Source organism: Spodoptera frugiperda, chromosome 1, assembly GCF_023101765.2.
Source record: "Spodoptera frugiperda isolate SF20-4 chromosome 1, AGI-APGP_CSIRO_Sfru_2.0, whole genome shotgun sequence".
NCBI classification, from domain to species: Eukaryota; Metazoa; Arthropoda; class Insecta; order Lepidoptera; family Noctuidae; genus Spodoptera; species Spodoptera frugiperda.
The window spans coordinates 11,236,003-11,250,387 of record NC_064212.1 but is presented as its reverse complement, the minus strand read 5'-3'; the positions used below and the strand labels follow the sequence as shown (position 1 = coordinate 11,250,387).

Sequence of the window (14,385 nt, the reverse complement as noted above, 5' to 3'; positions counted from 1 at the left end):
GTTTGACACTCCTTGTCGCCTCGCCCAAGTGGTGGGCGTAGTCATGGGATGATTTTCTCGTCTCAAGAAAAGAGGGGGTTAAGAACTACTGTAACACCTATTAAAAAAACATGAAACTTAAACATATTATTATCTTAAAATGAATTATTGAAAGTGCGTTTATTTTTTATTATTTTATTTTTATTGTATTAAGTGATCCAAATAATTTATTTTTGACTGAGGAAACAACGCAGTACGTATCCACATTCTTCTACAATCCCGTTCAGCAGCAGACACGATACGAGTTCTTTAAGTGTAAGCCTGTAAGGAGTCAGGTATCGGTGTCTTCCATACTTCATCTACTATCATCATATTGGAGGAGAACAATCATGTTTAACCTCTAATATGACGACACGATATGACTTATCCTATGCCGAGCGCTCTACCAGCTTGGAACTCGCCGCCGTAGGACGCCGTGTTCTTTTCGTAATGTGCATGCAATTCGCAGTGATGGCACCACTTGTAGTTTCTACCTACCCTACCACAATGTCTTATCCATTTAATGATTGTACCTCGACCTCGTTCGATTTGCCTGTTTCACTATGAAGTCTTCTTCTACTCTATTTTAATTTTGAAGAGAGAATTTGTTGTCATCCAGTGACAGGAAAATAAAAAGTATAAACTTAAAGTTTACTTTCGGCCTTTCATGGATTAATTAAATTATTGTGACATACAATCTTAATCTAAGTAAATGTAAAAAAGATTTAAGTTTTTATAATTCAAAGCTTAGGACTCCGATAATTTATCGGAGCCCTATTTTAAACTATATAGTGATGATTTACGTGACCTTTCGTGACATTGGTATGTTTACCTGATGCTCGCAGCTCGTAGTCGGTGCGAAATTATATTGTAAATGTTGTCAGCCTTCTATGAATATCTTAATATCTGGTAAAAAGTTAGCAAATTACCGTAATTAGTACATTGATCCAATTGAGTAATAGTGAAGAAAGTTTATTTTGGACGTGAAAATCGCTATATTTAACAGAATTTAATAAATTATATGTTTATTTTAACGCCTACAGCCAAATATTACTCTATTTTTATACAGAATTTTAATTCGCAGTTGGTTACCCTACTACTTGCCAATTTATCAGAACACCGGAAGATAAGCCATCGGTTGTGGCGGAGTTGCGGTGTTGAATTGAATATTCCTTGCTTATTCGTGAAGTGGTTGTGACAAGTGCTGGACAGTATTAAAAAATCAAAATGCCGCACGTTTTGGCAAAAATATCACTCCAGCTCTTAGCAAAAAGCAATGTGGATTTCCTGAACATTGCTTCGAGGGCACAAAGGTAATAATACCGGCAATATGGTTTCATATTTACGTAACATTGTATTTAGTTTTTATTTAATAGATGTAATTCCTAATAGCACATATTTAATTTTTTACATGCCGCATATTAAATATAAAGGAGCCTTTTTTTTCTTAGAACTTGTTTTAAGTATTTTAATCTTAAGTAAGGTTGTAAAGGAGCATGATGATGATGTTATACATATAAAAATAACTACATAACATTTACGTACATACTTAATAAACATTTCATGTATGCCATTAATAATTTCAATAATTTTCTTATTACATGGAGCATGTCTTATAGGATTCTTATTAAAACTTGTGGTGTGCATTAATTAGCTATGTTAATTTAATTAGGTAAATTATTATTGATAGATTTAACAGCAGTAGTTATTTATAGTAAAGCTAAGCATCAATAAATACTTAAAAAGTAAATGTTTGGCAGTAATATGTGGAGCAATGTGCCGATGGGCCCCCCTGATGTCATTCTTGGGGTCGCCGAGGCCTTCAGAAAGGACAAGAGTCCTAAAAAAGTGAACCTTGGTGTCGGAGCTTACAGAGATGACAACAACAAGCCATATGTTCTGCCATCAGTGAGACAGGTCAGAGTCTTATTTGATTCTTTTTATTCAACAGGACTAATATTGATCCACAGTCCAATTGGAATATTTATTTATTATTGGATATATCTAATTATTTATGCTTTAGTAGACAAATAAAAAAAAATTGCTATTCTATAATTTTATAGAGGCAGAGATAATTTGCTATATTGTGTGCACTACCATGAAAGTACAGACGCACTGGACATTCTTGTCAACTTCTTTTTAAATCCATCTTCTGAGTGATAATTATTTAACCATAACTAGCTGACCCAGCGAACTTCGTACCGCTTTCGCGTAGCAATGATGCTCTACTTTATTTTGTATAGCTGAGTTATGTATGAGTCCCTATTCAATTTGAATTGGAATCTATAAATATCCTCCATATAAAAATAAATCCATCATTTCCTGATCTCACTATACCTGAAAAGGACTTTACAAATTAAAAAAAAAAACAAAATATATTTTCATAATAGTGTTTATTTCATAGGATTCAATCATTTCACTGTCCTGCAGGCGCCTTATCGGCTCTGATGACAATTTTGTGGTTATCTGATGGCATGCGGTCTAATGCATTTGTGAATGTCTAATGCATCGGTCTAATGCAACTAATTCATTGTGTTGAAGGAAAAATGTTTGAACTTGTTTATCACAATGGATCTCTTTACTGAGTTGTTGTGTGCGCAACGCTGATCGACTTCTCTTGCTGAATTGTCCATAAAATATATTTGCAAAAATGTATAGTCTTCAACAGGCACTGGCAATAAGGAACCTGTTTGATGATATATTTGAATCCCTGAATCTGCAAGAATATAAATATGTATACAGGCAATTGTATAGCAAATTGTACCACCATGTGGCTCGCAAAATACTGCCACAATACTTTACATCATTTCAAATTAAAACTACTTTTAACCTCGACATTAAACAGCCTTCCACGGCAGCTTTAGGTAGCAGGCTTTACCAAGAACATCTTGCTCATGCCACTATAAAATACAACATGTTATAAATGTTGCTGATTAAGTCTTCGGATTATAGACTATTATTAGTAATTTGATTTATTGTTTACAAAATAAACACATCACTGACTCGACATATTTTGCACCAGCTACAAAAAAAAACTAAACTAAAAAAAAAACGTTTGCCATTATACTTACTTGCTAAAAGTAGGCAAAAAATTGTCTCGTATAACTTTTGTTGCCCCAAATGATGTCATTTGAAAGCAATTATTGTACTGCTGGATATGAGTCAAAAAATGAACCAATGAATGTAGTGGCTCCGGTGGCGCTACCAATGGCGTCAATTTGACTTGGCTGCTGGCGCAACACAATCCAGAGGCTTAATTTTTTAATTTCAATCCCAATGTGGACACACAATGTTCATTAGTCCAATAGCAACAATTTGCTCTGAACTGTAATCAATTGCCACATTATAACTGAATGCAGCTTTGTGGGGATTAAACACAACATTTCTATCTTGATATCGATTCAGTTTAAGTTGATTTCGCGCTTCGCGATGCTCATCAGTTTGATTTGCTTTTATATTTCTTTGACTTGCCGTATTTCGAGTTCTGCGGCCTAAGCTTGTACGTCTGGTTGGTAGCATTGTTAAAAACGAAATTCCAACTGAAAATAAAAAGCTCTCATACATTTTCTGCATAACCGTGTATACCAAATTGTAGTATTGTGTAGTCACCAAAAGTTACTAAAAATCAATAATGAAGATGTGAACTTACCTTGATTAACAAACACTTATTAGCAAATAAAAATCTTCTTAATCTTTAAAACTCGAAGAAATATTAAGATAATCTCTCAGAAATATTGAAAAATATACATTTAATTTTGCATATTTTAAAAAACGCGCAATACGAATGTCAATGTCATTCACACCAATAGACTATATTGAAAGAGCATCGTTTGTTCGAAACGTGAATAGAAACTGTAATTTACACAAAATAAATTTCTGAACACACGCGTGTTGATAATAATTTGTCATTATTTCTGAACGCACGCATAATTAATATTTGAGGAATTATTAATGCTTAATGCACTATCAACATTTTCAATAGATTAAAAAAAATACAGACAATTGTTTATTTACCCTTTTCATAGTTTATGCATAAATGTCAATCATTATTTACAGAATTTGAATTTAGAAACAACAAATATTTGACATGTACAAATGAAAATTTATCGAATCTAGCTTTTACCCGCGACTTCGTCTGCGTAGTGGTGTTAGTGGTCAAAATGCTGCCGTATGTCATCTAAAATGTGAATTACTTGAGAATATGTTACTGTTAGCATTTTTAAAAATATGTATTCCAAAGAAACCACGACCGCCGATTCATCATTTTATAATCATGATGAAAAGTAGCCAAGGTTATCTATATTATTATCCTTTAATTTCCTATATATTGCCTATCAATAAAAAAATACATTGTTTCGTTGTTATATTCCAAAAAAAAAAACATTCGTGCAAGCGTAACCTCAACACAAACAGGATTACTTTCGCATTCATAACATTTTGTAGTAGGGATATTGGCGATTTAAATAAGTATATGTGTATTTAAATAAGAATCGAACGCGAGTGAAGCCACAGGCAACGTATTAACGAAAATGACGAATTTTCAAGCAAACATTAATCTCCTCTATCAAACATACTACGCCTTCTACCCTTTTTATTAAAAAGTAGCCATTGTTCTTTCGCTCCTCATTAAGTGTCTAAATACAAAATTTCACTGTTACAGCTTTAAAAATGACGAATTTCCATATGACCATTCATCCCCTATTTTTACCCACTCTCCCCTATTTTTTTGCAATAAAAAGTAGACCATGTTCTTTCGTTCTTCATTAAGTATCTAAATACAAAGTTTTACTGTTACAGTTCATTCTCCGCTATTTTTTTGCAATAAAAAGTATCAAGGATCAAGTATCAAGTATCTCAGTACTAAATTCCATCAAAATCGGTTCACTGGTTTAGGCTTGAAAGCGTAATTACAGACAGACAGAGTTACTTTCGCATTTATAATATTAGTAGGGATTCTGTGCTCCAAGTCTCCAACGCATACTTATTCAATAGCATTTGTTTTTTAGTATCCAATAGTATTTATCCAACAATGAACTTTATCCAATAGCAATAAAGCTCAAATTGACTCTACGTATTAGTTAGAAAACGTTTGTATGGGATAAAGGAAAGGGCAGTTTTTAGGGTTTTTCCGTCAATTATTTGATGTTTTCTCACCTTTTAAACCTTCCCTGGACTTCTACAAATAATTCAAGACCAAAATTTGCCAAATCGGTCCAGCCGTTCTCGAGTTTTAGCGAGACAAAGGAATAGCAATTGATTTTTATATATATAGATATATATCTGACATAGTCCATGGTTACAACTAAATAGCTGTAAATGATTGCAGTTTAAAAACATGAGTTTTTAACTTTCAAGTGTGCACAGAAGATAATCACTACTTAAGTGTAGCAATAATAAGAACAGCTAATATTTTTCAAAATTTTCTTGAGAAGTTTAGGTTAGATAACCAAAAGCAAACACACATTATGTCATAGCAGGGAGCTTAGACCGAAAAAAGTATTTTTGTAGATTAGCTACCATCGATTTTTACCAGATTTTTTGCATATTTTATAGCATTTTTCTACATTTATATTTATTGAGAAATTAAGTGGATCAATACAATACATGTCAATATCAACTTATAATATAGAGTACAATTACAAAACTTTATTTCCTATCACAGGCAGAAGAGATCATCTTTAAGAAGTGTTTAAACCATGAGTATGCTCCGATTGTTGGTGATGCAACTTACTGTGATCTCATTGCCAAACTCGGTCTCGGCGATAACAGTTTAGCCATTAAAGAAAAAAGGAATGTGACTATTCAGGTATGTTTCCTTGTCTTAGATTTGCTCGAGTAATTTTTTCCAACTTTCCGATCAATTATGAAAACAATATGGAAAATTCCAAATAAAAAATTGATTTTGGCAACAGATAAATATTTTTTATTATTCTACATCAAAATTATACTATCACTTAGTTGGTAAAATAGAATATGAAAATGCATCATTAAAAAATCGTATTTATTCTTGTAGTCGATTTCTGGTACTGGTGCCTTGCGTGTTGGATTCGAGTTCATTGCCAAGCACTATGGCCATGCAAAAGAGATTTGGATGCCTGCACCAACATGGGGCAACCACCCTCAGATCTGTAACACTTTGGGCATTGTGAACAAGAGGTACCGCTACTACGACCCTCGCACCCTCAGCTTCAATCTAAAGGGTTGTTGCGAAGATATCTGCGTAAGTGTCACACCATATTATTGAGTTTATCAGTACTTATGTATAATATTAAGATTAGATACATTGTGTCATCAATGATATAATAATAATATCTTGAAGGTTTATGTGTTGTATTATCTCTATTTTGCTGCAATTCAATGAAAGTAGATGGTTCTAATAAATACGAATAAATCGAAGTATATATTTATTTTGTGAAATGTATAATAAATTTAAAAATTATGCCAAAATAAATAAATAATCTACTTATAGCTCATAGCTAGATCGACCGTCAGCGTGACCAACCCTGGGTTCAATTCCCGAGTGTTGTAAAATGTTCAGTAAGGTGTGGCTATTTTCAAGCCGCACTTTTACACTCCTACACACACGCGTGCAAAACCATGCGCGGAAAGCTTGTTGTATATTATACCTAATTAGCTAACTGTTAATAGCTAAGATTATAAATAGCCCTTGTTTGAATAAAGTACGCTAAAAAGATCAACTATTTATGTACATAAAATGTTTGTATGTAGGTATGTTAATTCAATATCTCAATAAAGCTGCTTCTCAAACATTTATCGACGACATCGCTAACTGTTTACGACAACTTTTATTCAGTATTTAGTTATCGTTTTTATTACAACTAGATAAAACAGGATTGTGTAGAGCAAAAATGTATTTACGGGTTTTTATTAGATAAATAATATGTTCGATAACTCGCTCACGTTGTAAGCGCGTGATATACATAATAGCTATGTAGTATGTATGTATACAGCATTTCTCTATTCTTTTCAATCTTGATTTTTTTTATAAACACGTGATGGAAGGATGTTATGTATCATCGTGCATGTAAATATTGTAATATTTGATATTTGAATTTATACTTAATGTCTTCGTGGTTAGAAATGACTTTACATCACTCTATGACATTGACAAATTAATTTGTCTACTGCAATCTGCGTGTTATACATCATTCTATGTTGCTATGTACCTGCTGTATTCAATTACAAGACTAGAAGATCTTAATTGGAATTCGAAAGAAATCTTGATATCTTTCATTAATCTCATTACAAGACGGAGTATTATCGTCGTTTTATAGGAGTTTGTCTGATTAAAATTTGCCGTCGAATGTATAAGGTATCATTATTCTGAGCTGCCACTACTGTTATTGCCTGTACTCTCCCGTTAAAAATTAATTTTTCACATAAATGTCGACAAGTTGTCTTCTCGTCCAGCTCTAGGCTGTAATTTTACTCCTACTAACGTAAAACAATAGTATCTCAGACTGAAACCGACCTTGATTATGTAGGCTAACAGAAGCTATTGTATCGATCGTATATGCCTATTGCCTATTTAATTAATAGCTATAATACGTGTAATTATCACAACAATGGTTAAATGAGTAGGTATTTTTTCCATATCTAATCTTACTTATATTATAAACTAGCTGACCCAGCGAACTTCGTACCGCTTTCGCGTAGCAATGATGCTCTACTTTATTTTGTATAGCTGAGCTATGTATGAGTCCCTATTCAATTTGAACTGGAATCTATAATATCCTCCATATAAAAATTAATCCATAATTTCCTGATCTCACTATACCTGAAAAGGACTTTACTAATTAAAAAAACAAAACAAAATGTATTTTCATAATAGTGATTATTCCATAGGATTCAAAAATTTCACTAATATTTTTACAAATCGCTATTGAAGAACTTGGCATTTTTAAGTAAATATTGAGCTATATACAATCGTTGGCACATTAAAATGTCCAGTATTTTGTCCTGCGTGCGCCTTATCGGCTCTGATGACAATTTTGTGATTATCTGATGGCATGCGGTCTAATGCATTTGTGAATAATGCAACTAATTCATTGTGTTGATGGAAAAATGTTTGAAGTTGTTCATCACAATGGATCTTTTTACTGAGTTGTTGTGTGCGCAACGCTGATCGACTTCTCTTGCTGAATTGTCCATAAAATATATTTGCAAAAATGTATAGTCTTCAACAGGCACTGGCAATAAGGAACCTGTTTGATGATATATTTGAATCCCTGAATCTGCAAGAATATAAATATGTATACAGGTAATTGTATAGCAAATTGTACCACCATGTGATGTAAAGTATTACGTCATTTCAAATTAAAACTACTTTTAACCTCTATATTAAACAGCCTTCCACGGCAGCTTTAGGTAGTAGGCTTTACCAAGAACAAGTTGCTCATGCCACTATAAAATACAACATGTTATAAAATGTTGCTGATTAAATCTTCGGATTATAGACTATTATTATGTATTTGACTTATTGTTTACAAAATAAGCACATCACTGACTCGACATGAAACAACTACAAACTGACTGAAATAAATACACAACTACAAACTATACTCAATAAAACTACAGAATGGATGAATCAACATAACTTACAAATAAACTACAAAAAAACAAAAATTATGACCTTTTATCCCTACCAAAAATCCCCAATAACAATTAACTTCTCTACTAATAATATAAAAATAGACGTTGTCGACGACTTCACGCTTCTCGGACTTACAATAGACACTCATATCAACTGGAAGACACACACCCAAAACATTAAATCCAAGATTTCCAAATTCACTTACGCTTTTCGAGAATTAAAAATAACCACAGACCTACCAACTGCATTGAGTGCTTATTATGCTTACGCCCACTCCCGACTTAGCTACGGCATCATCATGTGGGGTAACAGCAATGACGCACCATCACTCTTCATACAACAAAAAAAAACTAATCCGAATACTTACAAACATTGAACAAACAGACAGTTGTAAACCCTATTTCCAAAAACATAAAATACTTACGTTACCATGCATTTATATTCTAGAAATATGTAAATTCGTTAGGAGATGCTCTACCTTCTTTACAAAGCGCGGAGACAGACACACAAATAGACCACTAAGACACAAAAACATGCTTATGCTACCTACATCCAACATGACACTACACTCAAATAGCCCATATGTAATGTGCATCAAAATATATAATAAATTACCCAACAAAATAAAAGATGAGCCTAGCTATACGAAGTTCCTAAACACCCTAAAGCAAATATTAATTAATAAAGCCTACTACACGATCAGTGAATATCTTACGGATAAACAAATAACATGAAAATATTGATTATAAAGAAATATCAGGTGTTTGTTAATAATCATATTAACAAACACCTTTTCCTGCTAAAACCCATACATATAATACATATAACATATAATATATATTTATTTGATAATGAATAATATATAAATACGTAATACATATAGAAGTCAGCTTAAATATATAAAAAAAATTAACAACAAAATATTCAGTTCTAACAAAAAATTATAAAATATTAAATACAATCACAAGTATAAATAATACAATAAAATAAATATAATAAATTTAGAACGGATAAACTAATAAAATAATGTACAAAAATTTACTTATATGTAAACACCTACTAAAAATACAAACATAATAACAATAGTACCTATACATATGTACATTGAAAAGGAATATGAATACTTGAGCATAAACAAATAATTATATACTTAATTATATACAACGCCTTCCTCTCTTCTAATTTTCTAATTTACTATTTGCTGTGCCCATCAGGGTCCACGGTTGCTACCATGTTATTTATATTACCATCTTATCTTTACATTGTGGATTTGCAATAAATAATTATGAATTATGACATATTTTGCACCAGCTACATGGTTATAAAACTAAAAAAAAAACGTTTGCCATTATATTTACTTACTAAAAGTAGGCATAAAATTGTCTCGTATAACTTTTGTTGCCCCAAATGATGTCATTTGAAAGCAATTATTGTACTGCTGGATATGAGTCAAAAAATTTACCAATGAATATAGTGGCTCTGGTGGCGGTACCAATGGCGTCAATTTGACTTGGCCGCTGGCGCAACACAATCCAGAGGCTTCATTTTTGAATTTAAATCCCAATGTGGACACACAATATTCATTAGTCCAATAGCAACAATTTGCTCTGAACTGTAATCAATTGCCACATTATAACTCAATGCAGCTTTGTGGGGATTAAACACAACATTTCTATCTTGATATCGATTCAGTTCAAGTTCATTTCCCACTTCGCGTTGCTCATCAGTTTGATTTGCTCTTATATTTCTTTGACTTGCCGTATTTCGAGTTCTGCAGCCTAAGCTTGTACGTCTGGTTGATAGCATTGTTAAAAACGAAATTCCAACTGAAAATAAAAAGGTCTCATACATTTTCTGCATAACCATGTATACCAAATTGTAGTATTGTGTAGTCACCAAAAGTAACTAAAAATCAATATGAAGATGTGAACTTACCTTGATTAACAAACACTTAATAAGTGTAGCAAATAAAAATCTTCTTAGTCTTTAAAACTCGAAAAAATATTAAGAAAATCTCTTAGAAATATTGAAAAATATACATTTAATTTTTTACTTATTTAAAAAACGCGCAATACGAATGTCAATGTCATTCACACCAATAGACTATATTGAAAGAGCATCGTTTGTTCGAAAACGTGAATAGAAACTTTAATTTACACAAAATAAATTTCTGAACACACGCGTAACTGTTGATAAAATTTGTCATTATTTCTGAACGCACGCATAAATATTTGAGGAATTTCTATTAATGCTTAACGCACTTAGATTTAAAAAAAATACAGACAATTGTTTATTCACCCTTTTCAAATAGTTTATGCATAATTGTCAATCATTATTTACAGTATTTGACAGGATGGACCACAAATATTTGACATGAACGTTTATTGAAAACATCTAGCTATTACCCGCGACTTCGTCCGCGTGGTGGTGTTAGTGGTCAAAATGCTGCCGTATGTCATCTAAAATGTGAATTACTGTTAGCATTTTTAAAGATATGTATTCCATAGAAACCACGACCGCCGAGAACCAGATATCATAATTAGTTTTTAAGTAATAAAACATTTTCAAAAACCGCAAATATAATTTTGTCGTTCATACAAACATTATGTAAAACCAAGTTATTTCATAACTTTTATATTCTGTCATCTATTTGCTGCTACCGAACCCTTCATGGGCGAGTTCGACTCGCACTTGACCGGTTTTTTACTTTTACAGTCAATGCCACCCGGCTCCATTATTCTGCTGCATGCGTGCGCGCACAACCCCACCGGTGTCGACCCTAAACCTGAAGAATGGCAGACATTATCTGAGGTAACATATTTAATTATCACAACATTTTGCCGAGACTATCTCTGTCAAAACGTTATGGTACATGGATGTCCCCAAATATTACCTACTGGATAGTAACTAATTTTTATTTGAATAATTGCCAATTTCGAAAATTATAAATTTGCAATTATCCATTTTGAGTACACCTTTCAAGTTGGTGAATCTTTTTATGATTGTCAAACAAAGATACCTGCAATAAGATTCTTTAAAACATTTCTTGTAGATCATTAAAGAGAAGAGAATTCTGCCCTTCTTTGACATGGCGTACCAAGGATTCGCGACCGGCAGCGTGGACAATGACGCGTTCGCTGTGAGACTATTTGAAAAACACGGACATCAGATCATATTGGCTCAGAGTTTCGCCAAGAACATGGGTAAGACATAAATATGTACAATTGGAAATAACATAGCATCAGGCAGGTCGTAAGCTTGTTTGCTGGTTCTCATAACGTTTTACATTCACATCTATTGCTGTTGAATAAATTATCTTTTTCTACCTATATTCACCGACTGGGTGAAGGTTTCCATCAGGTTGCGCCATTTTTGTCGATCTTTTGCTGTTCACATTCCCGCGATGACTCTGATATTCAGCCCACCTTGCCATTTCATTTTGTCTACCCACGTTTCTGTGCCAGGTCTTGCACATTCTTCCTCAACCTTTGTGCCCTACCTGTCCTCTCCTTGTCCCGCCCACACTCACTCTCTGCGTGGAATTATTAGCGCTATGACTGATCTTGAATGTCATTTTTTATGATAGAGAAGTAGGTAGCAGATGTTCAAATATTTGTTTGTGACGTCAGCACGATGTTTACCTATCTACTATTATTATAAGATGGGAAAAAGAGCGTTCTTTCAGATCCCAAATTATCCAGACTTGTCTGTAAAATTCCTTAGTTGTTGCCTTACTATTGATAACAAGAAATTGCAATATCAGTAGCTTATTAGCAATTGTTGTCGAGTCTGTCGTGTCGTGTCGTCATACAATACTTGTTTATGAATGATCAACTACGTGGTTACCATTCTGACCTTGTTATCTTATCCAAGTTTTATAATTACGTCAATTGTGTGGACTACAGATCACTAGTATGGGATTTTTTAACCTGAAATTAATTTGACATCCGTACACATAAATACCGACATAGGCATTTTGTTCATATTGTACCTACGTAACTAATGGCAAACACCTCATGCCCATGAGGTGCTTGAAATTAATTCATAATGAAGTATGAACTGCTAAAAGATAACATTTCATTATTATGTTAGAAAAGAAAAACAGGTGTGTGTACTAGGTGTGTGTAATACTGTGGTATTCCACATTACAACAAAGTACAAAAGCAACATCTTTTACTAAATTAAAAAAAAAATGCTACTTAATAAAAATTGACGTAGTAAATATCTTAGATATTTAATAAAAATACATGTTGGAAATTACAGGATTGTACGGCGAACGTGTCGGGGGGCTTACAATCGTATGCGCCGACACAGACACTGCCGCCAAGGTGATGTCGCAAATGAAGATCTTAATCCGTACGCTGTACTCGAATCCTTCCATCAACGGATCGCGTATCGTCACCGAGATTCTCTCCAACCCTGACCTTAAGGCCCAATGGTAGGCTTGGTATTACTAGCTTTATTTTATAATTAAATTATGCTTTTATAAGTAGATTGTGCAAGGAACTAGAGGTCGGTGTCTCAATCAACCCTCGTGTTTGTCCTGGTGCATTTCTATAGACACTACGATTGTGCGACCATACTATTCCACAGCCGGTATTGTCATTAAAATGTAATGATAATAGTAACTTTGATTAAAAATATATTTTCAGGTTAGCTGACGTAAAAGAAATGGCTGATCGCATCATCCTTATGCGTAAGAAACTGCGCGAGGGTATCGAGAAGCGTGGCAACAAGCATAAGTGGAACCACATCACCGACCAAATTGGAATGTTCTGTTACACTGGACTCAAACCTGAACAGGTTAATACATAATTGCGATACCGTCCGTATAAGTATTCCTTGTGCTAGTCGTCTCAATGTTATTGCTATTAGCAGTACGATATCGCACCTCTTATTCAGTTTTTGGATTTGCACATCCTTATTGTGTTAATTTGCAAGAATGGCTATCAGTACTAAAATATACTCTGCACTGTTTCCAGGTCGAACGGTTGACTAAGGAATTCCACATTTACCTAACGAAGGACGGCCGTATCTCCGTGGCTGGCATCTGTTCAAGTAATGTTGACTACGTCGCAGAGTGTATACACAAGGTCACGGCGGACGCTAAACCCAGAGCCTAATGCAGCGTGTCGAACTACATTGGGTACTGGTCAATATCCTTATTTATTTTTACTACTTCTTTGCTAAGATCAGTTCTGTCTACTTTTGCACTAAGTATTCATTTATTAGGAATGTTTGCTATTTATTCTATAAATTTATAGGTTACAAGACAAAAATCCCCAAAAATGTATACTTACATATTAGTCAACTTGAATAATACGAAATTGATTTTACATACATTCATATCGGTTGAACCTGTTCGGGAAATGCTATTGATGATACGGGAGCGCGTATTTATTTATAAATATTTTGTTTCAGCATTACATAAGCTACTGTTATCGAATAGTGCCGCGTCGTGTCGTGTCCGTTACGTCGTCGCATCTTGCATTCAATGTACCGAAAGAGCACAGTATTTATGAAACCAGCTTATTTACATTTAATATTTTTATTTTTATTGCCTTTGTCATATACTTTTGTATGTATATTTTATTTTTTAAATTAAAATGTGGACCCCTTGTTCATGAAAGCATTTTGTAAAGTTTATTTGTTTACTGAGATTACATAAGTAAGTGATAATTTTCGTATTGAAAGATTGTTATACAGTTCATGACCAAAGGGCTGATTAAGAAATGGTTTTTTTTTATTACTAT

The 14,385-nt window shown here is 33.3% G+C and overlaps 1 protein-coding gene and 1 long non-coding RNA gene across 3 annotated transcripts; one reads left to right on the top strand and one right to left on the bottom strand.

The window, feature by feature from the left end:
* The first annotated feature begins 640 nt into the window (after positions 1-640).
* Positions 641-14,365, top strand: LOC118273610 (aspartate aminotransferase, mitochondrial). Of its 2 annotated transcripts, none has more exons than XM_035590663.2 (11): positions 641-840; positions 1,103-1,331; positions 1,779-1,935; positions 5,681-5,824; positions 6,032-6,238; positions 11,348-11,443; positions 11,685-11,835; positions 12,896-13,070; positions 13,285-13,435; positions 13,615-13,778; positions 14,054-14,365. In XM_035590663.2, exons 2-10 carry the CDS (start codon positions 1,246-1,248, stop codon positions 13,753-13,755), a joined length of 1,308 nt encoding a protein of 435 aa, XP_035446556.2. In that variant the 5' UTR covers positions 641-840; positions 1,103-1,245; the 3' UTR covers positions 13,756-13,778; positions 14,054-14,365. The 2 variants fall into 2 exon arrangements, with proteins under 2 accessions (XP_035446556.2, XP_035446557.2); XM_035590664.2 differs by having other exon boundaries at positions 13,615-13,784.
* On the bottom strand, positions 7,857-10,109 carry LOC126911052 (uncharacterized). The gene is made up of 2 exons (XR_007705607.1): positions 9,991-10,109; positions 7,857-8,273 (listed from the first exon to the last, which is right to left on the bottom strand). It is a non-coding gene; the product is annotated as an uncharacterized LOC126911052 (long non-coding RNA).
* Positions 14,366-14,385: the final 20 nt, after the last annotated feature.

What these genes read in the sequence shown, in the direction of transcription:
- LOC118273610 (XM_035590663.2), top strand. Translation starts at nt 1,246, where the DNA reads ATGCCGCACGTTTTGGCAAAAATATCACTCCAGCTCTTAGCAAAAAGC. An exon ending in ATTGCTTCGAGGGCACAAAG is followed by an intron (nt 1,332 to 1,778) that starts GTAATAATACCG and finishes AATGTTTGGCAG; the next exon opens with TAATATGTGGAGCAATGTGC. An exon ending in AATGGCAGACATTATCTGAG is followed by an intron (nt 11,444 to 11,684) that starts GTAACATATTTA and finishes CATTTCTTGTAG; the next exon opens with ATCATTAAAGAGAAGAGAAT.